This window comes from Myotis brandtii, unplaced genomic scaffold (assembly GCF_000412655.1).
Source record: "Myotis brandtii unplaced genomic scaffold, ASM41265v1 scaffold1105, whole genome shotgun sequence".
NCBI classification, from domain to species: domain Eukaryota; kingdom Metazoa; phylum Chordata; class Mammalia; order Chiroptera; family Vespertilionidae; genus Myotis; species Myotis brandtii.
Window position 1 is genome coordinate 1,286,455 of NW_005353770.1, and position 24,717 is coordinate 1,311,171.

Here is a 24,717-nt window from a genome sequence, read left to right on the forward strand (position 1 = left end):
AGCATTTTTCTGTGCCTCATCTCATTTGATCTTTACAGAAGTCCTGGAGTAGGTAGATAGGAGACTCGGTAGAATCCTATTTTCTTTTCATTAGTCGGAAAACAGAGATTTAGAAAGTGTAGAAACTTGACCTAACTGAAAAGAAGTAAGAAATGATGGACCTTGAAAATGACTTCAGGTTTTCTCACTGTGCAGAATATAGTCAAACACTGCTGCAGTTAAATATTTTACCCTTTGTTTTCCCTGCATGATCTACAATAATAATCTGCTTTTTGTTGATATTTACTGCTGTGTTGCTGACAATTACCTGAAAAAGAAGTTGGGGTGCTTCACTGGGCTGGAAAAAGTTTAGCTACATCAGAAAGCAGTTCTAATTAAGCATGTTTACTCTATATATATAAAAGGCTAAGTTGACTCATGCATGCGTGATACATATAAAGCTCTCGCTGGCGTCAGTCGCACATGCGTGTTTCAATCTGTCGTTGTCGATCAGGAATTTGGTTGACACTTCTATTATAGAGAAAGGGTGAATATCAGTATTAAAATATTCTAATTAATTTCCTTTCAATGTGCACAAATCCGTGCACTGGGCCACTAGTGATATTATAATACCTGACCTGAAGTCACTGCCAGATTTTCATGAAAGAAAAATTAAAACTAGTGGGTTATTGAAGAGGAAATAAGATTGAGAGTTGCTTCCTAGAAATTATTCTAAAAGATTATGATAATTTTTTTACTTTTCTGTTTTATTTCACTCATGACTAACATAGATCACTGAGCTAATTGGGGAAAATTCTAAAGATTAAATAGTTTTTACATACAGTAACCCATTTGATGTTATAGCTGCCTTAAGTTTCTACAGGGAATGCTCACTTTTCCTTTTCCAGAGAACACATCCAAGATTTGTAACACCAAAAGGAAAATTATAGGATGAGGAATATTAGGAACTATCATCTATTTAAATAGCTGAAATAAAAATTACTAACTGAAGTTGTAATAAATTGGAAATACAAGTATTTTTAAAATTGTTTGGAGTTGACAACAAATAGTGCCCATGGAAAGTGGTATTTCTTTTCTTGATGTAACAATACTGACTTTTCACTTTCTGAGGAAAGTAATTGCCTTTATGAGCATATTGGTTTCCTATTGCCACTGTAACATTTTACTGCAAACTTGGGGGTGTCAAACAACAAAAATTTATTCTCTTACAGTTCTGGAGGCCAGAAGTCTGAACTTCATCTTATGTGGCTAAAATCAAGATGTCACCGGGGCTAGTTACTTCTGGAGGCTCCAGGGAAGAACCTGTTCTTTTACATCTTCCAGCTTCTGGTGGCTGCCAACATTCCTTGACTTATTGCCACATCTCTCCAGGCTCTGCTTCCATAGTCACATTGCCTCCTCTTTCTGCAGTTTAATCTCCCTCTGCTCTTGTGGGTGTATTTAGGGCCCAACCAGGTGACTCGGGTTAATCTCCCCATATCAAGATCCTGAACGCAATCACATTTGCAAAGTCCTTTTTGCCATATAAGGTAACATGCACACGTTCCAGGGATTGGGACCTGGATATCATTGGGGGCACTTTTCAGTCTACTGTTGTGAGTATGGACACTCAGTGTGCATCGACTTCCAGCTACAGCTTTCTGCTCCCCCGCCCACACACACTCTCCCTTGCTCAAACTTTGCTTCCTTAAATTTCTTAAGCCGACGCATACCAGCTTCTAGCTTGTTTATATTATATGTTAAAATTAGCTGTAGCTTCAGGCAGATAAAACCTCAATTCATAAGTAATACACTATCTTTAAGGGAATTAAAATCTGACTCAGGTGGTAGAGTCCTAGACAAGGAATAGTAGTCTGTTCTATGTTTTAGTTTCAGCTCTGCCATTAACCGTATAACTTTGAACAAGTTTTTTAGTCTCCCTAAGCCAGTGATGGCGAACCTATGACACGTGTGTCAGAGGTGACACACGAACTCATTTTTTTGGTTGATTTTTCTTTGTTAAATGGCATTTAAATATATAAAATAAATATCAAAAATATAAATCTTTTTTATACTATGGTTGCAAATATCAAAAAATTTCTATATGTGACACGGCACCAGAGTTAAGTTAGGGTTTTTCAAAATGCTGACACACCGAGCTCAAAAGGTTCGCCATCACTGCCCTAAGCCTTACTTGTTTTCATAAGTAAAATGTTTCTTATAGCTTTAACTTATTTTAAATTCTTTCCTGTTTCATCAAATTAATATGGAAGGCTTCAGTGTTTAGTGGCTATTTAAAATTATAGTTGTCTTAAATTTAAACTACTTTTATTTCACTATTTTCTAGAATTATTTAACCACTTTTTTTCCTCCAACCATTTTATATTATTTTCCTAGGCATCTGTTTTGAAGTATAAAGAACTATGTGGTTTTGATTAACAGGAGGCTCAACTTTTTGTGGCATTGCATCGCTGTGTCTCATGGGTAAACTAGAAGAAGTTTTTTCAGAAAAAGAATTGAACAGGATAAAGAGATGGTGTATAATGAGGCAACAAAATGGTTATCATGGAAGACCGAATAAGCCTGTAGACACCTGTTATTCTTTTTGGGTGGGAGCAACTCTAAAGGTAAGAGAAATAGTAAAAATGAGAAACCTATGCTCTCTGTTAATATCAGCTGTGTTTAGAGGGTTTGGTCTTTGTACTATTCATTAAATATTCTTTGGTTTAGGCTACTGAGTTTTTCCTGTTGCTCTGGCAAAGCCAGTGTCTATATGGTTTTTCAATAGAATTCAGTTATCTGTCGTATTACTTGAAAATTTCCATTCTTACAATATTTAAGTGGCCCAGGTAAGAAAGTAGGCATTAAAAAAACAAACTTGTTACTGAAACTGATCAGTAGTCCATCTAGAGCATGGATCTGTCTAAGCATACCAGTAAAGAATTTATGGGAAGATATTAATCCTAAAAGATAAACCATGGGTCATTTCTTTAAAAATCATTTAAGGTTTTCTATTTTTGTTTATTTATGTAAACCGTCTGCAGTGTATTGATTGCTATGTTTTCCCCCATCTCTACAACATTTTGATACACCTCATTCCATAGGGTTATTAGCCACTACCTACAGGTTTTCTCTTTTTAAAATTGCCTTTCACCTTTAAAAAGTATCACCTAGTTATGATATTCTAGAATCTAACAAAAGTCTATATTCATCTTCTATATAATTTTCTAATTTTTTCTCTTAGACAAAAACTCATACATATGGTTGAAGTAAATTCGAAAAACAGTGATTTCAAATGAAGGCAAGAGCCCCCTTCCTCTCTCCTGTACCATTTTTAATTTTTTTTAATTATGGAAAATTTGAATATATTCAAAAGTAGAGGGAATAATTTGGTGGGACTGTTTCCAACATCGGGATTCTAAAGCATCTTTCCTTATATTCTATTAATTAAATCAAAATGAATAAGTTTGTTTTTTATTTGTACCATAACTTTTTTATTGGTTTGTTTTTATTTTTGAGAAATAATGCTTTTTCATTTATCACTTATACCCTCTGTGCCTCTCTGAGTCATTAATATACTTTCAGTTGCTTTACAGAAATGTCTTGAACTCTCTTGCCTACTGCTTACCACCCCCTTCTCGTTTACACTTTGATTTATCCTTTTATTTTTTTCTACTTAATGGGATCTGAAGAGAGAGAACAAATAATACATGTCATAAATCTTTAAGCTACATAATTTTTAGGCTAAAATTATATTTGTCTCACCTTTTATCTTTCCTAATTAAAAATCTATAATATTTTTCCTATTCTCAAACAAAACTGTCTCTAGCATTTGGTTAATAAATTTTGTTGCTCTTTTATGAAATATTTTTAGTTCTAGTTACTACCAGTTTGTAACTTAATAACTCAAAAGCTTGTCATAAGAGTTAAAATATGGTAGATAAAATTGTACTTTTTTAAGTGACTAAAGAAGTTGAACAGATTTGGGAAGTTGTGATGAAAAGAGGTTAAGTGGGCATGGTTCAAAAGAAGGAAACATTGAGTGGGTCAAGAAATCAGGAGAATAAATTTGATACGATAATAAAAAAGATAATGTGGTTGACTAGTTTTAAGTGCTCAAGTCCCCAGAGGTTTGCTCTGAAAGCCTTAGCTTTAAATGATATAGATCTGAAATTGGTCAATATGAAAGTTTTATGTCAGTAAATTTATATTTGTCTTGTTATTTCAGCTTCTGAAAATTTTCCAATACACTAACTTTGAAAAAAATAGAAATTACATCTTATCAACTCAAGATCGCCTCGTAGGGGGATTTGCCAAGTGGCCAGATAGTCATCCAGGTAATTTTTTTTTTGTATGAATCCAGAACTTTCCTTTTGTTTATTTCTTGACTAAACCTTCAAGCATCTTTGTCAGAAAGGACATATAGGAAATTTAGCCTTAGTTGTAAACTTACATTAAATAATATGTTTTTTTAAAAGGTAAGTAAATTGTTTAAGTTTAGGGTAGATTTAGGGTGTTGGGGGTATAAAGGAAGGGTTTGATTATCAAGATATATTGGTATAGTTTACATTATTTTCTAAATATTTTACTTAGCAATGTTTTATTTCATTTGAGGCAGTAAGGCAAGTAGTCTAAATAAGCCCTGTCCAAATTACAGAATCATTTGATCCATCCAAAATCTTTAGGATTATTAGCTGTCAGTTGAGCTATATAGAATAAATTGCTCTTAATCCAAAAGGAGGAACTCATTTTTTGCTCTTTTCAGAAATTACTAAATCAAAAATCTCAAATCCTGAATACAGGTGTCTCTCCCTGTCCAGACTTTTCTTATCTGAATTTTGGCAGATTAAGTTTCTTCTTTAGATGAATACTTTTGCTATGTTAACTCTCACCATTCACTCACTATCTAAAACTCAGGAACCCAATAGATTGAGACAATATGATAATCTATGCTTTCCAAACTCAGGAATGATATAGATGTGAAGAGTAAAGGATTCTTGTATTTCATAAGTACTTTTAAGTGGGTTTTTTCAAATATTGAAAACTCTGTATTAATAATGACATTTCTTCAAAATATGTGGATATTTCTGATATTTTCCAAACCTTATTATAAGCTGCATACTCTTAATGTAAAACTGCTTGCTCAGTAACTACATGGATGCCATCTATAGGCCCTTCAGACCTCACCTGCCAATTGAACTCATTATTTGCATGCTCCACCTGGCCCCGAAACTCTAGTAGCACTAAACCCAAGTTCATGCCTAGGATTCTGCAGAAGTCTTATCATTAGTCTTCCTGCCTCTAGCCTTGTCCCCCTCATATTGACACCCTGTATGTGTGTATGTATGTGTGCTTAAAGAAGAGGAGAAGGGCCCTAACTGGTTTGGCTCAGTGGATAGGGCATCGGCCTGTGGACTGAAAGGTTCCAGGTTCGATTCTGGTCAAGGGCATGTACCTTGGTTGCGGGCACATCCCCAGTAGGAGGTGTGCAGGAGGCAGCTGATGGATGTTTCTCTCTCATTGATGTTTCTAACTCTCTATCCCTCTCCTTCCTCTCTGTAAAAATCAATAAAATATATATTTAAAAAAAAATAAAAAATAAGAAGAAGAAGAGGAGAAGGCACCAAAGCTTTTTTCACTCTCTCAAATGGATCTCTGATGCAACAAAAAAAAAAGTTGAGAACCTCTAATCTAAACTCTTCTATTAAATCTATTTTAAAAATTCAAAGACTTTCTTAGCACTCAGTCAGTTCTTTGGCATGGCACACAGGCCCTCCTGGGATTTGGCTCCTCTTCCACCTCTAGCATCATTCTTCAGGCTACTACCCTACCCCCTTATGTTATTACCTCCAGCATAATGAATCTCTTTACAGCTTCAAAAAAATCACTGAGAATATATTAAAAATTATTTAGAACACTGACATTTTTAATAAGTAAGTTGAAAAATTATTAGCTATAAATATATGAAACTAGATTCAAGAAATGATTGTTTTTACAGCATTGTAATAGAATCATGGTTTTTATTATTAGCCTAGAGCCTCTTCAGTTCATCTCCTATTATTGAACTGCTATTGTTGGAACATGTACTTGAATCAAAATATAAATAGGGGGATCATAAAATTATATTTTTGTACCTGAAATGAGCAGGAATATTACATCCTTACATTCATACTTGTATTTTCATGCAAAATATTCTCCTTTAGAAAAAAAATGTACAATGCTTTTAATTTCTAAAGCAAATTCATATTTTTAAAGTTTTGGTATCTATAACACATAGCCATAGATATGTTAGAAAAGGGACTCAAGAAAATTATTTTGGTCTTGATGCCATTTTTTTTCAGCTAGTGAATGGTACTATTTTAACAAATAATGTACTATTTTAACAAATAATGGAAATAGGGAAATGACATACTTGAAATACCTTTTGAGTATTTACAATAGCTTTTTAAAAAGAAAATTCTTGAAGCTTTTTTCTTGCAAGATCAGTTTCCATAACATTTGTGTGAATACTTCGATGTAATACTTTTTACGGATTATGTTACAATGTCTTCAGAGCCTGTACACTACAGAGCATAGAAAGTCTTTGTATGATAAATTGAACTTATGTGAATAGACCTGAGACCTTTTCCTAATGCCTTTATAAAAATTATTTTAACAAGTCTTTAAAATTATCTTATTATTGGTTCTAATAAATCTAATAACCAATTTGACACAAGGAGATTTTACATACTTTTATAGAGGAAACTTGAGAAAAGAATGTATTTATAATCTATTCTAAGTGCTTGAATACCAAGAGTTTTCTTTTTACTATTTGAGGTTTGAAACAACTGCTGGTTCACTGGATTTTACAAGAATCCTTGTGAGAAAAAAATAAATGTAATTTTACATTAATTGGAAAGTGTAAGGCCCAATTTTATGTTATTCTGGAATTATTTTATTTCTCTTTCTATTGCATTCTTTTCTGGGAAAGTTTCCTATTGTCTAGATCAGCTGTGGGCAAACTACAGCCCGCGGGCCGGATCCGGCCCGTTTGAAATGAATAAAACTAAAAAATAAAAAGACCGTACCCTTTTATGTAATGATGTTTACTTTGAATTTATATTAGTTCACACAAACACTCCATCCATGCTTTTGTTCCGGCCCTCCGGTCCAGTTTAAGAACCCATTGTGGCCCTCGAGTCAAAAAGTTTGCCCACCCCTGGTCTAGATAGTAAAAGTTAATGTTGCTCTGTGTCTTTTATAATTTTAGAATAACTTCAAAGAACATATAATAATACAGGGAAAATACAATTTTTTTTTTTATGGTTTGAAAATTAGAGGAAAATGAGCCAGAAGAAACCTAAGCATTCTGTGAAAAGACAAAGAAGGGCATTAACATGGGCCTCCATTAGTGAAATAACTTTTTCACAAATAACATTGAGTAAGCACAACTATTTATCATTCTGTTTTGAAAAGTAAATTATACTTGTCTAAGTAAAACTTATTCTTTAATTCTTTGACAAAGTTTGACTTGGTAAGATGTTTTGAACTTTAATAGCTCTTGAGGTCATAAATGATGGCCAAATCAAAAATAGAAAAAAAAATTTACTGCTACAAAATCTGTTTTTTGTAGTGTTCCCATAACTGCGGAGCTCTGAGCTCTTTAGAAGTCCAAATAAGGCTCTCAGACAGGCAACAGCCATGTGACTTCAGTGGCCACTTTAATGGAAGAGGGTTTCTGACCCCTGAAAGATGGGAAACTAGTGAGAACAGTGTAGAAGAATTGTTATGGTATGAAAACTCACATTATTATAGCCAAATAGAATGTAAGCTTGCTTTTATTTTCAGGTCAGATATTTTTAGAATGACTGACAGTACCCTAAATTGGAAAGTTAAATATGGTACAGCATTCCAGAATGGATTATTTTGCTTACGTGCCTTTCTTTTAACACACCGTTAGGATAATATATAGGGTACTGTCAGAAATAAAACTTAGAGGGGAAGGGTGCTGCTACCTAGGTTCAGAGGTTTGTTTATTTTCATTTTTAAGAAAATATTTTCCTGTTATGATAATAGACTTAAAGCCCCTTGTTTCCATATTCTATAGTAAGCAAAGGGGAAACCCCACTACAGTGAGAAGTCTTTTATATTACTGCTACTTTTCCTTTTTGTCCTTTAGTCACAAAGTATGTTGGAAATGTCACTTCTTCAGCTAGGAACTGTTTTCCTTTGTTAATATTATTGTCTTGAATAAAATATCAGATTTTGATTATCTGGTTTTTTAAACATTGGTGTCTGAGACTTTGTGAAAGCAAATATTTCAAAAACTATATTTAGAATTTTCTAAAATTCATTTTTAATGTAGTGATGGGCTGATAGATATGCAGCTAAAGTATTTTGTAGTATGCACAAATTAGAATGCCTATTGTGACAAAAATGCCTCATTTTCAGATGCTTTGCATGCATACTTTGGAATTTGTGGCCTGTCTCTAATGGAGGAAAGTGGAATTTGTACAGTTCATCCTGCCCTGAATGTAAGCACACGGACTTCTGAACGCCTTCGTGATCTCCATCAGAGCTGGGAAAACAAGGACTCTAAACAATGCTCAGAGAATGTACACATCTCCACATGACTGACTTTAGACTGGGAGGGTGGGGGGATTTGTAGCATAACAGTAGCTCACGGTTAAAAGCCATGTATAACCAAGTGTGCTCTTTTTTTAAGAGGTAGAGTCTTACAATCAAATCTTGTGCTGGTGTCACTTTGGAATATGGTCTTGAGCCAGTATTTGTAATGGGTTTCAAGAAAATCTTTGAAGTTTGAACCACAATGGATTCTGTTATGGTTCTTAAATGTTTGTACTGTATTTCTAAGAAGTTCTTTGAGGAAAATTAACTGTGTGTATGTAGGTTATCTTTTTTTAAACTCTTCAGTACAAATTGTATCATATTATAAAAGAGAAATATTCAAGTTTACAGTTCACATAGCATTGATAATCTTTGGGTGAACACTTAGTGATCATTTTAAAAGCTTGACTGCTGATGGTAGAAAATTGCTTTAAGAATTAAGTATCTGGGATTATTCTTTGAAAACAATTGATCCCATAATTTTTAAAAACAAGGACGACTTATTTTGTCTCATTCATAAGTGTGTGCCAATTAAACTTGTGTGGGCTATACCAGTATAAGTGAAATTAACCTCATAGCAAGAATGAATAGGCTTAACTAATACAATAATTTTCGTAAAGGGAGATTGTTTTAAGAAGACTATTATGTAACTGGGAAAAGTAATTTAATTGTATGTGATAGTGAATGGAAAAGTTTTGTGCTGCGCAGATCCTTTATTTAGATGTTGCTGGGGTGAATAACAGCTATGTTTTACTTTAATCTCAAATTATAGTTCCTGTTTTTTTCTTTTTCTTTATGGGGAGAAAACAGTATTATCTGGAAGAAAAGACATTTAGTAGTTTTGTTTATTTTTCTAAGATACGTGATATCATGATTTATCCTAGTACTTTTTTAACAGTTATTTTTAGCCACTTGGATTTTATTTTTAGTTTGTTGCCCCATGCTTTAGCTTTTCTAATTTCAAACTGATAATTGCTTAATTTTTTCAAATTTAATAAGCAAAAATTTAATTAAAAAATAGGACTGCTCAAGTAAATTAAATGGCTTAGCTCCATATGTGGCCATTTATGTTTTTATATTTTCAGGTAAGTTGGAGGGAAATGTACTATTTAGGGGTTAAAGACGAGAGTTTGGTTTTGTTCTTTTTGTCTTGTTTATTCTGTGAACTTGCTCATTGTAAAGGAGGTAGTATAAAAACTCATCTGGTCAATAATAAGTTATTCAGTAAATCACATCAGTCACTATTGCTCGATGACATTCAAAGATAGGAAACTAGTACTGAAATGGAGAAGGAAAACGCTTCACTTAAGGGGCTGGATTTAAGTTAAAATCGTGGTGATAATAAATATTGAATTATTTGTTCTCCAAGAATCAGTATAAAAACTAAATTACTAGTATCGCTGTTTAGGTATAGTAACATTTAACATTTTATTTTAATTTATTTCCTAAATTGGAGGAAAAATAGCCTTAAATTATGGTTCTTCCCAAATAAAGGGAAAACTAGTATATACTTGAAAAAAAATGATCATGTATTATTGGTATGGACAGTTGTAAACTTCAATTTGCCAGAGTAAATTTTTTTTTACATTAGAAATAAAACCAATTTTCTGATGATGGAAAAACATAAATTTAACCACAGATGTCATCCTTCCATGAGTTGCTTCTCTTTAAATTCAGCCATTTTAAGATATCCACATCTCAAACTACATCATCATTTAGCCATCGGAGGTAAAATAACATATATATAATGGTTTTAGAACTATATGCAAAGCCCAAACTGTTTTTCCCGAATCACCATTAATCGTTGGAAAGTGGGAAAGTTAGTAACAGTAAGTGTATTCATAAAAGAAAAGAGAATGCCAAGGTAAAAGTATTTCATAAAACTATTAAGAAATATTTTCTGACTCCTTGTATAATTTAATAGCATAAGATTATAGATTATAATAAGATTCTAATTTATATACTTGAGAGGGACCTTCTTGTAAAATTTTATGGCCTGACTGGTGTGTCTCAGTGGGTGAGCGTCAACCCATGCACCAGGAGGTCGCTGGTTCTATTGCTAGTCAGGTCACATGCCCTGATTATAGGCTCAATCCCCAGCAGGGGGCGTGCAGGAGGCAGTCGATTGATGTTGATGCATTGATGTTTCTATCTTTCCCTCTTCTCTCCCTCTCTAAAATCAATAAAAACATCTTTTTTAAAAAAGTTATCTATAAAAATAGAAAAAAACTTTATGAACCAGTGATTGTCATATTCCACAGCAGCGTACTGACCAAAAAATACCAGACTAGTGTGAATTGTGGAGAAATTATTCCTAACTTTCTCTAAATAGTTATTTACAAGAAAAGTATTTATTAGGTAAATTTTAAGTGATATTTTACATATATACTTTGTTTTTTAGCAATGGTGATATAATGAAAAGAGAAATATGAGCTCCAAAATCTCAAATAACTAATCCCAATGCTATATCCCCACCTCCAATATGGTATTTTCTCTCTCTCTCTCTTTTTTAATATGGTACTTTTTAGGAGATAGTAGAAGCTTTGTTTTGAGCATCTCATAAAAACAAGGTTAATCAGGTCATACAACACAATTCAACCTATTTATCATCTACAGTGTTTTAGATTTGATCTGTAATTTGTGTACATTTTCATTAGATGTTTAAATAGTTACTTATAAATATTTAAATTCAAATAGAAGTTCTGCTGGAAGTGGTACATAGTTTGAAAACTACTGGACATGATAGAATTTAAGAGTCAGTTTAGTAAAGATGATGGGCTTAAATTCCAGATCTGGCAGTGCAGCAGTGTGGCCTTGGACCCTAACTTCCCCACTGATAAAATCGGGGGAGGGGGCATATCTAACTCATATGGTTGTTTGAAGATTAAATGAGATAATACATATAAAGTACTTAGCATAGTAACTGAAATACAGAACATTCCTAATTACAATTTCTGTCATAACTACCATAAAATTATGGTTATTAAAACCTCTTTTCTACAATAGAGATCTCAGTTTAAACTCAGAGAAAATGATGTCAGCAGTATGAATTTTTAATCTCTCCATTTGAATATGTTGTGACTAGGATAGCCACAGACCCTATTCTACAAAACTAAAGGACAAGGTTTCCCCATGAATGTGAATATCCAAGTAAGTGAGGACAATCACTGCCCAACATGGTCTCAGTATCTATGAATGGAAGGCAGGCAGCTGGTTTCTGACAGCCTTGAGAATAGAACTATAACATTGCCCACAGTTTCTCACTAGGAAGTGCAGTGGGCCAATCTGAGAACAGAAGCTGAAACTAGGAGGGGTTCTACAAGTTCCCATTTTCAGGTGAGTGTTACAGCAATACAATAAGATGTGATGATTGTGCTAGAGCAGTCTGGGCCCTGTCCTGTGTAGCTCTTAAAAGTAATGAGACAGCATTAATTGTTTGCCTCCCATACTCACCCCTGGGGATCTAGCACTGAGGAAAAAACTAGAATTAGAACCCAAATTGGACAGGATAAGTACAGTAGGACAAAGGGAAGAGAAAGTCTAGGTAAATATTGGGAAGGAAGGCCAATACAGACCATATAACCTGTAAATCACTTTGTAAAAATGAAAAGGGAATGTTAGGACCATGGATCTCAGAAAAGTCGTCACCCTCCCTCCTAAAAGTTCAGAAAAACAATTTTTTTTTCCTAAATGAGCAGCTGAAAAGGATTACAGTCAAATCCCATTCAGAGTTATAAGAAATAAGAAGCAGACCAACATCACCATAGACAATGAAAGCACACCAGAAAGACATCACCAAGAGACTGATGAAAACCTAGTATTTCTTATTTAAATGTTTTTTAAGTTTTTTATTTCTTAATCCTTACCCAAGGATATGTTTTTGTTGATTCTTTTTTTTTTTCTTTTTTTAGAGAGAGATGGGTAGGGAGAGAGAAAGAGAGCTAGAGAAACATTGATGTAAGAGAGAAGCATCAATTATTTGCCTCCCATACTTGGCCCGACCAGGGATCAAACCCAAAACCTAGGCATGTGCCCTGACTGGGAATCGTACCTGCAACCTTTCGGCGTATGGAACAATGCTCCAGTCAACTGAGCAACACCAGCCAGGGCAAACCTAATATTTTTTTAAAGCAGTTGTGACAGGAAATATATAGTATTTAGAACTATATCAGTAAAAATGGGGAAAGCTGAGATTTAAGCTACCAAGTCTTTAAAACTGGAGGAAAAAGGCAGGCCAAAAGAAAGCAGAGGGAAATAATTAGTAAAAAGTGGGAAGAGGGGAGAGAGAATAAGACAAAACACCAGCTAACCTACTTAAGGAAAAAAGGGAGGAAACAAAAATTTAAATGACATAGAAATAACCATAAGTCAGGGGAATTTTCAAAATTATAAGACCACTTTGAATAATTTCATATAATAAATTAGAAAAATAACTTTTTTAGAAAAATGCAAATTGCCAAAATTTACTTTAGTAAGACATAAAAATTCAGAACCAACTATTACCATAGAAGAAACATAGTTAAAGGATTCCTTACAAAAAAAGCATCAGGCACAGATTGTTTCAAGATTTCTACCAAATCTGTAAGAGTAAATAGTCTTGATGTTTAAAGAATCCCAGAGACTAGAAAAAGAATGTTGAACCTCAAAGTGCCAAAAAAAAAGAGAAAGACTTCCAAATTCATTTTATGAAGTGAATGTAATAGCATGGTCTCTAGAACCTGACAGAAAATTACAGACTCTCAGGAATATCATTGCAAACATTTTAACTATATTAGCAAACAATCCACTAGCACTTTGAAAAAGTAATAAATCATGACAGTTGAGTTTATTATAGGAATGCAAGGAAAATTCAATATTAGACAATCCACTAATATATTAAAAGAGTTAATGAGAATAATCATGTGATTATCTCCATCTTTGCAGCAAAGGTATGACAGAATGGAGCACTCATTCATGTTAAATATACTCAAGTAGAAACTGATGGTAATTGATTAACATTGTACCTCTGCCCCAAAACAGCATCTTAATATTGAAACAAAAGAGGCTTTCCAACTAAAGTCAGGAACAAAGCCCACTATCTCCTCTACTACTAAACATTGTGTTGGGGTTTTAGCTAATGAAGCTTGGGAAGGAAGAGGTGAAACTATTTGCAGATCGGATTTTCTATCTGGGAAACCCAAGGAATTTGTAGAAACACTGTGAGAACTTAGTAAAGTAGCAATTTATTAACAGAGAAGTATCAGTAGCCTTCACAAGACAAAAAAGAGTGCATACTCTGATTCCATTTAAATGAAGTTCAAAATAAGAAAAACTTACCTATGGTGTCAGAAATCAGTGCCCACTTGCAGTCACTCCCTCCCCAAAGGTAAGCACTATCCTGACGTCATCACCAATTAGTTTTATCTGGTTTGAACTTGATATAAAAGGAGTCATAACGGATACATTTTTTTCAACCGTCCTCTTTAGCTCAACAAGGACTGGAAGGGTACAAGAAAGCTTCTGTGGTGCTGGTAATACTCCGTTTTATGATCCAGGTGCTGGTTCCGAGGTGCATTCACTTCATGAATATGAAACTGTCCACTTAATGATTTATGCACTTTTCTGTATGTATAATCATAGTTCAATAAAAATGTTTACTAAGAAGAATAAAACACTATACACACACACACACACACACACACACACACACACAAACCTTAACTAGTTAGGAAATAGACTTATAATTTCCTTTTTATGATTTCAAAAAAGAGAAATGTGTAAACTTAAGACATGTCCAAAACCTATGAGGAAAGCATAAAAATAAAACACGTGAAAAGACAAAAAAGTCTTGAACAAAATGAAAAGATTATACCATATTTTTAGGTAAGACTCAACATCAAAACATGTTTTTCCCTTAGGTTAATTTATAAATTTAAGCTATCCCAATAAAAATTACCATGGTTTTGTTTTGTTTTGTGTTTTTAGAGAACACAGGAGAGTAACTATGAAACTGGAAAGAAAAAAAATAGAGGGAACTAGCCCTACCAGACATTAAAACATACTCTTAAATCCTCCCACTACCACATATATACGTAACCAAATACACACATATAAGTATACATATGACTATGAGATTGCTATATATTCTGTACTATAACATTTTTCATTCAACAATATATTATGAATGCCTTTCACTATCCATACTTTGCTTTAAACAGTTGCATAGTATCTCATTGCATAAATGTACCAATTGGTGCTTTGTTTTACACAATTACAAAAAATACTGCTATAAGATCTTTGAAAATGTATCGCTGCCTACTTATGTAATTCTTTAAGCTAAATGTATAGCTGTGGAGTTGCTGGGGCAAAGAATACACATATTATAAATTTTGATAGCTTTTGTCACACTGCTTTCTAAGGTTGTACTGGTACACAGTACTTTGATACAGATTTTAACTGTGATCAGAAAGTAGTCTTAAAATTCACTGGAAGAAATATGAGCTTAGACTCAAAGCCAATTTCCCTCATTTAATCTTAGATGAGCAAGTCAGGGAGTTTGGTAGAGCTATATAAAGTCTCTAAGGAGTGAAGGAAAATAATCAATTTGACAAAGTGTACATAAGTAGCTTGCTCTAGAATGTTAATGGATTTTCACCTTGCCATCTGAATTTCAGCAATTGAGTACCATAGAACTCTGTGCTACAGAATGTTTTTTTCTGCTGTACGATGTACTGTAGAAAATTATTCAGTGGTTAAATTATAGAAATATGCATATAAGAATAATTGTTCAGGCAATACCTTTTTTTTCTTTTATAACTGATACTTATTTTAAAATATTTCTCATCTTAAGGTTATTTCCAACTCACAAAATGTTGCTGTGAAGATCATATATTTTTCTGTGGCTCTCCTAGAAATAAATTTCTGGATTAAATAATGTATACTTTAAAAGTATTGGTAATAACTGTTAAATTGCCATCCAAAACCAGTATAGCTTTTCAGAAACTCATCAACAGGGTTTCTTTTTTAAAAAATATGTTTTTAATGATCTCAGAGAGAGGAAGGGAGAGGGAGGGAGAGAGAAAAATCAATGATGAAAGAGAATCATTGATATGCCTCCTGCAGGATCCCTGCTGGGGATCCATCCCACAACCCTGGCATGTGCCCTGACTGGGAATCAAACTATGATCTGGTTCCTGGGTATATGCTCAACCACTGAGCTACACCTGCCGGGCCAACAGGGTAGGTGTACCTGTTTCCTCATAACTGGATGTTATCAATCTTAAAATTGTTCCCTTCTGCATGAAAAGAAGAAAAATATTCATTTGTTGATAAACAACATTTGTGGAAAACAAATCTAAGTTTTGGGGGGAGTTTGTTTTTTATGTATTATATGAATGAACTAGAGGCCCGATGCACGAAATGTGTGCAAGAGTAGACCTTCCTTCCCCCGGCTGCCGGCACTGGCTTCCCTCGCAGCCCCGGCTTCGTCCAGAAGGACATCTGGTGTAATTAGCATATTACGCTTTTATTATTATAGATACTAATTGGGCTATGTCTGAGATAGTGAAATCAAAATAATGTCTTTATTTTTTTTTAATATATTTGTATTGATTTCAGAGAGGAAGGGAGAGGGAGAGAGAGATAGAAACATCAGTGATGAGAGAAATATTGATCTGCCTCCTGCACAACCCACACTGGGGATTGAGCTGGCAAGTGGGGCATGTGCCCTGACCTGGAATGGAACCGTGACCTCCTGGTTCATAGGTCAATGCTCAAGCACTGAGCCATGCCAGCCAGACAAAATAATGTCTTTATTAATATAGGACTTAGCACAATAGTTTTCAAAGTGTGGTCTGCAGACAGGAGCAGTGGCATCACCTGGGAACTTTTAGAAATGCAAACTCTCAGGTCTCACCTGAGACCTACTGAATGAGAGACTCTGGGGGAGGGGTCAGCTATCAGTGTTTTATCCAGCCCTCCAGTGGCTCTGGTGCACACTCAAAACCCGAGGACCAATCACTGATTTAGAAAAAGCTTGGGCAGGAGAAACAAGAGAGAACCCCATAAATTTTAAATGGGGGTGTTAGTTAGCAGTAAGCTCAGTATGATTCAACAATGTGTCTTTACTCCTGCTTGAAATAGCTAATATGATATCAGTCTATGGGTTGAAAACGTAATAAATGCTCACATACGCAAAGAGGATATTACATTTATTTTCTCAAATGGACCCAATCTTCATTTGCCTGTATTTTTACAATGGCAGGGCTGGGAACAGCGCCATTTACATTGGTCAACTAACAATTTCAGTCTTTTAATATCAGTATTTTGTTTTGTTTTTTCCTCCTGCTCCTTGTGTTCTGGCTTTGGTGGAGGCCTCTTGCAGGTTACTGCTCTAGTTTCATTCCGGGACTGGTGCCTATGGAGGTGTCTGCTGCTGGTCTAGTGGGGCCTTTTGAGGTGGGTTGCCTACCGTTTGCCTCTGATTACACAGTCCCAGCACTATGGCCTCATTGCCCTGATGTCAGGGCTCCACCAATCTACCTGATCTTAGCAACTCCATATCTACACCCCTCAGCCCCCTATACCCACACACATCTTTGGCATATACAGAAACTCCTAGATATTAATGCCTGAAGCACTGTTTCCATTTCATATACCTAGGTACTTCCCCTCACTCCAATGCTGCTGAGCCTCCCTGGATGTAGAAGACAAGCTGACACTCCCAGGACTGCCGCCCCTGCTAAGCAATGCCTGGAGAAGCAGGTCACAGGGCCATCGCACATACCACATGTCTACATATGTGAGAGTTACAAGTCAAACTAGAAAATGATGTTCTCTCGTCACAGGCTGGCAAATATAGCAAATAGCAGATCATACCAAATCATTGTGAATAGCACAAACCCATAGTTAACTTCATGTTCCACCCCAGGCCATGTTTTGGCAGTGACTGTTGCTGGGCAAGAGTGAAGTGGACAAAGGGAAAAGATTTCCTGCTGGCTTGCCATTCTGGCTCCCTGCAATCATTGGGAATATCCACAGAATAAACATCCACTTTCTCTTGGAGGGAGAGAGGGAGAAGATGGTCCTTTCATCCCCTCTTGATCTCTCTTTACCCACCTGTACCGCCTCCATCTGATCACAAGATTTCTCTTTATTCCACACAGTCTGAGTCAGGTGATCTTTGCTCACAACACATGCCCAGCCTCCATGTCCAACATCACTCAAGCACCTTACAGGAGCCTGAGGTTTAAAGGCCAGGTTCAAATTTAGAAATCTTGGCCTCCTTAGAGTTCCCAGCCCAAGGCCAGTCCTCTTTTTCCCACCCTAGGCACTGTCACACACCGTGAGGAACTCCCTCATGCTTGTGACAAGCTCTGTATCACCTCTAACTCCCACAAACAGCTGTTTGGTCATCACACCTTGTACCTAGGGGTATACACCGTGGCAGCACAGTCCAAAAGGAGCCAGGGGAGAGGCCCATGCAGCCTCTGGAAGTGGGTTCAGGTAAGAATGCCAGGGTCTTTGGTATGTGAGGCATGCTCTACAGGGGCCCCACCAATTCCACATCTTATGGGGAGCACTGGAATGGGGGCCTCTAGAGTACTGGCAGGCCACCAGCCCCTCTGCTCTTAGTTTTTTTCATACCTGTCTGGACTTCGCTACTCAGCAATTTGATTATGGTTTAGAAATTAAATAATTATTTTAAATTTTGTTGTGAATGGTTTGTGTTGTATAAAAATATTTTAGAGATACATTCAGAATTTGGATTGTCAAATTCAGAGCTTTGCTTTAAAAACATTATAGTGGCACTCGCCTCCAAAACTTCTTATTCAGAAGGACAGGAATCTTCTTGTTGTTTTAGGCTCCATGAGAGTTTCTGATGAAAAGCCAGGTTTGGGGATAACTCAAAAGGTCCCTTCTTACATGAGAGTACATGATCTTAAAGTGACTTCAGGCTGGTTAATGTGTTTCTCATAAAAATAGTAGTTGAGAGCCACATCCTTAGGGGGCAATTAAGTTTCTAGCAAAAATATTTTTTTCTGGGGTGGTTCATCAGTAATTGGAAGCCTGGGGATTTGAGAAAGAAAGAAAAAAGTCGGCTCCATGTTAGTTGACTCCTTAGTATATTGAAAATATTTCTATTTTTATCTCTACATCCCTCATAGATGAAATCTAAAAATGTAGGAACAATTACTAAATATAAGGCCTATTAATATCTAAGTAGACAAAAGAGTTTCAGGAAGCACTGCTTTCAAGTTTTTTCAATGTTTTATTGCCTACTAGGAGGGGAGGAAGCACAGATTACCGAATGTAGAGCTCCAAACCAAAATTATTTCAGCTTTCGTTTCTCTAACAGGCATGTACTAACATTACTGTCTAAATGAGTTCATAGAGCTCACTCCACCTTATTAAAATGAGGTTTTACTTAAGTCATAGGAGATTGCAAACTAGGTAATAACTGTTGAATGTTTAATACTCAATGTATTTATGGGAGACACAATAACACTTCTCTGCTTATAAATATATAATAACATAATGGAAGTTACCCATTAAAATTTTAATATTCAATAAAGAGTATATCTGTAATGCGCTTGTCCCCAGAGTTCTATGATGGTATATTTGGGGAGGAGAGAGAAGTTGGTGGGAGAGGCATCAGTGAAGATGCTTGACTATTAAAATGAAATGCTTTTCCCTCCATTTCCTTTTTACTTTGCAATGTTGCATCTCATTTCAGTTATGTTTCACTATTGTCTTAGAAGAGGGCAGAAATAGTTAACTGAGGACACAGCTGCAAAATATTCTGATTGATGGGGAATGTTTTTATTTCAAAGATTTATTTTCTTATTAACAGATTCTGGGTAACTTAGTAACCTGGCTTTAAACACAGAAGACCTAATGATTTTCATCTTTTCCCCTTAAACACACAGTACAAGAAGAATTTCAGACTAGATGCCCCAGGAGGAAAGTGATTGTCACTACCCAAACAAGTGGCTCAAGTATCATCATACTTTTAAACCATTGATACAACTCTGTTAAACAGGGCACACAAGAGGTACTGTGGACAGGAAGGTGTCCCTGTCACACCCAACCCCTTATTCCCTAGTCCTCTGCAGGAGCAACAAGTGTGGGCAGTTTGTTTTCTAGAAATGGACCTGTAGATACAACTATATATGTGTGAATATGTTTATAATCATACACTTACATATAATAGTGACCCAAAGACCAACTGACTCAGCAGAAATTCAAATCTTCATTCATTTGACATAGCCTGGCATTTTTCTATTCCAGATATCTAGTACCAGTTATTAGGAAAAATGGCCAACTTAATAATCTTTGTTATATTTGAGAAAGGGCTAAGAAATCCTATATAATAAAGAGCTAATATGCTAATTAGACCAGACAGTGGAACGACCTTCTGGAACAACCTTCCGGAACAACCTGGGGGCGGGGGGCGGGACTGCAGGGCCGAGAGGCAGCCAGGGCGAGGGCTGAGACCCTTGCATGAATTTCGTGCATCGGGCCTCTAGTGACTTAATAAAATTTATAAAACCACAAAAATAATTAAACAACAATAACTGGAAGGTCACAGAACAAGATTCTTGTTTTTTAATTCCACCACTCCTCAGTTGCCACTGCGTTGCAAGTCTCATGGGGACCATTAGAGTTTATGAGAAAGACAGCAAAGATAACATGCCTGAGGAAGGAAGTAGGGGAAGGTGCAGGTGTACTCGAGAGAGAGAACATGCATGGGTCCTTTATCTTAAGGGCTTGATCTGTTTTCCAAAAGTGGGAATTTTATGGGAGGTCTCAGGAATATCTCAATAGCATATTCATCAGCTTTCCCAGTGTGTCCTTTAATATGCTGATTCATTAAAATGAGCATATAGCAGGGTTAGGGTCATTCTCTGGTAAGTTTCACCTTCAAAGAATGTCATCAAAGTGGGACCAGAACCAAGGTGAGTCTTCCCCATAGGGTCCAGAATGTATAAACCATTTGCTCCTAAGTATCCCTTGGTTAGGGAAGATAAGACCTTGCAATTTATTACCTGGCTATAAATTGCTCTGCTGACTTATTATCTGGCTGTAATTGCTTGGCTGTTTAACTATTTTTCTCAGTTTCCCCATTCCACTCACCAAGGAACTTTCCTAGCTTCTTATTATCCTGCCTCAGTACTGGGACAGGTAAACAAACAGGACTCCCCACCTAGCTAAGTCCCCATTCTGATGACCTCTAGCAAGCCAGTCCCTAAATCAGATCCCCTTGCTGTATGACACAGGAATCATAAAATGTGCCGCCTGCATCAGTAGAAGTAGTAACAACTGACGTGTTCCTATCTCTAAAATGCCCAAAGCTCTTCAGAAGAGAGGAGAGGCTGTTTGGTTCAGAGTTTGTAAAACTGAGAGGACATATATCAGACAGCCCAGTAGAATCTCACAAATATGATAGGACTTGGCTACATTGCCCATGTTTTTTTTAATAAACTTTTTATTATACAGGTTTTAGATTCACAGAATAATTGCAAAGATAGGACAGAGAATTCCCAAATACTCAGCATCCAGTTTCCCCTGTGACTGACATCTTGCATTAGTACTGTACATTTGCTACAATTAACTAATATTAATGCAGTATTAACTATTCAGATTTCCTTAGGTTTTACCTGGTGTCCTTTTTCTGTTCCAAGATCCCATCCAGGGACCACATCACATTCAGTCATCATGTCTCCTCTTGGCTGTGACAGTCTCTCCGACTTTTCTTCTTGATGACTGACAGTTTTGAGGAGTACTGGCCAGGTGTTTTGTAGAACGTCTCTCAAATGGGGTTTGTCTGATATTTTCCTCATTATTAGACTGGAATTATGGGTTTTGGTGAGGAAGATAAAAGTATAGTGCATTTTTATACCTTTCTACTTTTTAAAAATTCCATGTCAATTCCTCCCTAACTCCCCCACCCCTCAACCCTGTTATTCTACTGCTAGTGCCTGTTAAGATCAAGGAAATGGGGCCTCATTCTGGTACATATTACAGGAAGTCATTCTTACCTGATTGGATCTCACTAGTGGGAATGGACTCCTCAGAGAGAATTTTCCGGGATGAGTTGCCTTAGAGCCACAGACTTGATGAGTGAACTGAGAAGAGGGTCCAAGCAAAGGCAACAAGTGTGGCATAGAAAATAGAACCATCCTGGCAGCTGACCTGGGAGAACACACTGCCTGCGGGGGGTTTCTTTTTTTTTTCCTATTCTGTTTTTTCTTTCTTTATTGATTAAGGTATTACATATGTGTCCTTATCCCTCCATTGCCCCCCAACCCTCATCCCCCGCTTATGCCCTCACCCCCCTCGTGTCTGTGTCCATTGCATTGGTTATGCTTATATGCATGCATACAAGTCCTTTGGTTGATCTCCTGAGGGATTTTCTAATCCTCTGAGCAATGAAAGACTGGAATGTGGAATAACAAGTGATAAAAATATGGCCACAATCAAAGGCACCTGGTCAAAGAAACACCCACGCCCTGTAAGTGAAGTAAAGGCAGGAAGTGGCGAGTTTATGAATATGGCAGGTATCAGATGGTGACTAAGATTGAAATGGAGCTAATCCTGGAAGTATCCTCAAGTTAAATTCCTAAGGCTCTGAAGGCGTCTAAATAAGCTAGCTGACAAAACAAATGTTCTGGGGGGAAAAAATCAGGAAATCTCTCTCGTAAAACAAAAGCCTTTGTTGCCAACCGTATGTACCTGCTGGCAGGTGGAGAAGGCACATGCTTAGAGTTTCTCAGGAGTGTGTCTGAGTTAGACTTCCTCGTGTCTTCTCTCATACAGTTTAAACTTGGAATCATGTTCAGAGGGCGATTAGCCAGGGCTAAGTATGCCTCACTGTCTAGGGCCATGAAATGGAAGCGCGCCAACTGGCCCTTACTGGAACAGTGAACTTGGACTCTGGCCACTCAGCCAGTCAGCCATTGACCTGCCAACACAAACAAACTTCAACATTCACCTTCATTTTAGAACTCTGGTAAGGATTAGAGGAATTTAGTTATCTGAACACCATTGATAATCTGTAAAGTGCTTTTCATTAAGAAGTATTGTCACTGTTCTGTTAAGCTCTTTGCCCAGGTCTCTGTTTCTGAAGAATGTGACAGCCCTGGCTGGTTTGGCTCAGTGGATAGAGCATCCACCTGCACCTTCCTCTCTGTAAGAAAATCAGTAAATAATATATTAAAAAAAAAAAAAAGAATGTGACAAGAAAGGAATGTGGTGATTTCTCCTCTTCATTTACCCTTTTCTTTTACAGTTATACTCCAGGCATTATAGTATAGATGGTGCAAGTGAAGAAGAATAACAACAGAGGATTCATCGAGCCCTCAGTGTGCTGGTTACAATTCTAAGCTCTTTAGGAATGTGACAAGAAAGGAATGTGGTGATTTACCCTTCATTTACCCTTTTCTTTTACATTTATACTCCAGGCATTATAGTATAGATGCAAGTGAAGAAGAATAACAACAGAGGATTCATGGAGCCCTCAGTGTGCTGGTTACAATTCTAAGCTCTTTACAGGTATTAATTCATTTAATCCTTATGACAACTCTCTGTCATTGTGCCCATTATTACTGTTGAGTAAACTGAGATACAGAGACGTTAAATGCTAAAGGTCAAATCGCTCTAATGTGGCTATATCAGTTGGAACTCGTTTTGGTTGTATAACTAATAACTCAAATGACATGGTTTAAACAAATTAGAGTTTAATTTTCTCTTGAGTAAAAGAAGATGGGAGGTAGGTAGTCAAAGGCTAGAATGGCAGTCTCACCATTCTTAGGAACTCAGGCTTATCTTTTTTCTTTCTCTAGATATCTTAGCACATGACTATCCTCGGGTTCTCCTCAATAGTCCAAGATGGGATTGGAATGCCAGGCATCAAAACTGTTTTAGTTAGAAGAGAAGGAAGGAGAGGGTCAAAGGGCTTTCCCAGAAGCCCCACCCAACAACTTCCACGGACATTTCACTGGTTACCCCTAGCTGCAAAGAAAGCTGGAAAACGTGTTTTTCTTTTTTTCTTTTTCTTTTTTTAAAAAAGTTGGACACATTTCTGAAGGTTCTGTAAAAGAAAAAAGAAACAATACATTTTAGACTCATGCACCATAGAATACAGTTTCTCAGAATAGAATTGTGGCTTTTGTTGGCAGGTGAAAATAAGGCTGTATTACGTTTTTATTTCCCACTTGCAGTAGTCATTTAAAAATGCAAACAAGGTGGTGTATACAATTTTTTTTAAAGTTAGAACTTTACTTAGTTTCTAGTTTTCCCTTATCCATAATTTAGTTATAGTTGATGAGATTCTGTAACTTCATAGTATTCAAATGATTATTTTAGACTCTTACAATGAAGAATAAAAAAAAGACAGAAATGGTTTTAGAAGAAATACCTTTCTTATTTTTATTCTGAAATTTTTATCTGGAGGTTTTTGGGTTTTTTTCTGCAAGGCATTACTCTCAGATTTCCCTTTCAAAGAGCAAATGTCCAATATTAAAGTTTTCATTTGTCTTTTAAGGAAAGAAAGGAAAAGAATATTTGAATTGACATTTAGACAATTACTTAGTTGGGTTTATTGTACTTGATTATGGCTAAAACCTTTCTTTTGATCTCAGTTTCTCCAGCTATAAAGTATAGTCATTCATTTATTCATCCATTCACTAAATACTTCTGGGTTTAAAAAGTGTTGGATGCTTTATATTTGATAGTCATTTCTGTCTCATTGTTAACAAAATAATTGGGTAATGTGAAACACATTTTTAAAGTTTGTACTTCAACAAGTACTTTTACAGTTAAACAGAAAGTATTTCTTTTCATACAGATAAACCAAATTTGGTGTATTGAAAAAAGAAACTGGAAACTTTTGGAATCATAAGATAAGAATATTTTAACTATGTACACATTACACATAGAAAAACATATTATGAATCTTTACATATAAGGATACTAAAAGGTAAGTATTGACAATTTTCCTTTTTAAGAGTAAACAATATATTGTGACATGCCTTTGTGACATACAGTGCTCTCCCCTAGAGCTGATACAACTCTAAAATAGATATATTTGCAGAAAATATTCTTCTCATTTATATTAATGTAGCCATATTGCTTCTCTAAGGAAACATTTAT

The 24,717-nt window shown here is 35.9% G+C and overlaps 1 protein-coding gene across 5 annotated transcripts in view; it reads left to right on the top strand.

Annotated features, from left to right (window-relative positions):
• PGGT1B (protein geranylgeranyltransferase type I, beta subunit) overlaps positions 1 to 15,624 on the top strand; it is a 53,002-nt gene extending 37,378 nt beyond the window's left edge. For 2 of the 5 annotated variants that reach the window (XM_005857361.2, XM_014544299.1), the window contains exons 7-9: positions 2,422 to 2,606; positions 4,208 to 4,316; positions 8,410 to 10,219. In XM_005857361.2, coding sequence (XP_005857423.1) covers positions 2,422 to 2,606; positions 4,208 to 4,316; positions 8,410 to 8,591 — 476 coding nt within the window. In that variant the 3' untranslated portion in view covers positions 8,592 to 10,219. Of the gene's footprint in view, positions 1 to 2,421; positions 2,607 to 4,207; positions 4,317 to 5,588; positions 5,644 to 7,296; positions 7,363 to 8,409; positions 10,220 to 14,052 lie in introns of those variants that run through there. The other 3 variants (XM_014544302.1, XM_014544306.1, XM_014544314.1) reach the window with 3 other exon arrangements.
• The last annotated feature ends 9,093 nt before the right edge of the window (positions 15,625 to 24,717 follow it).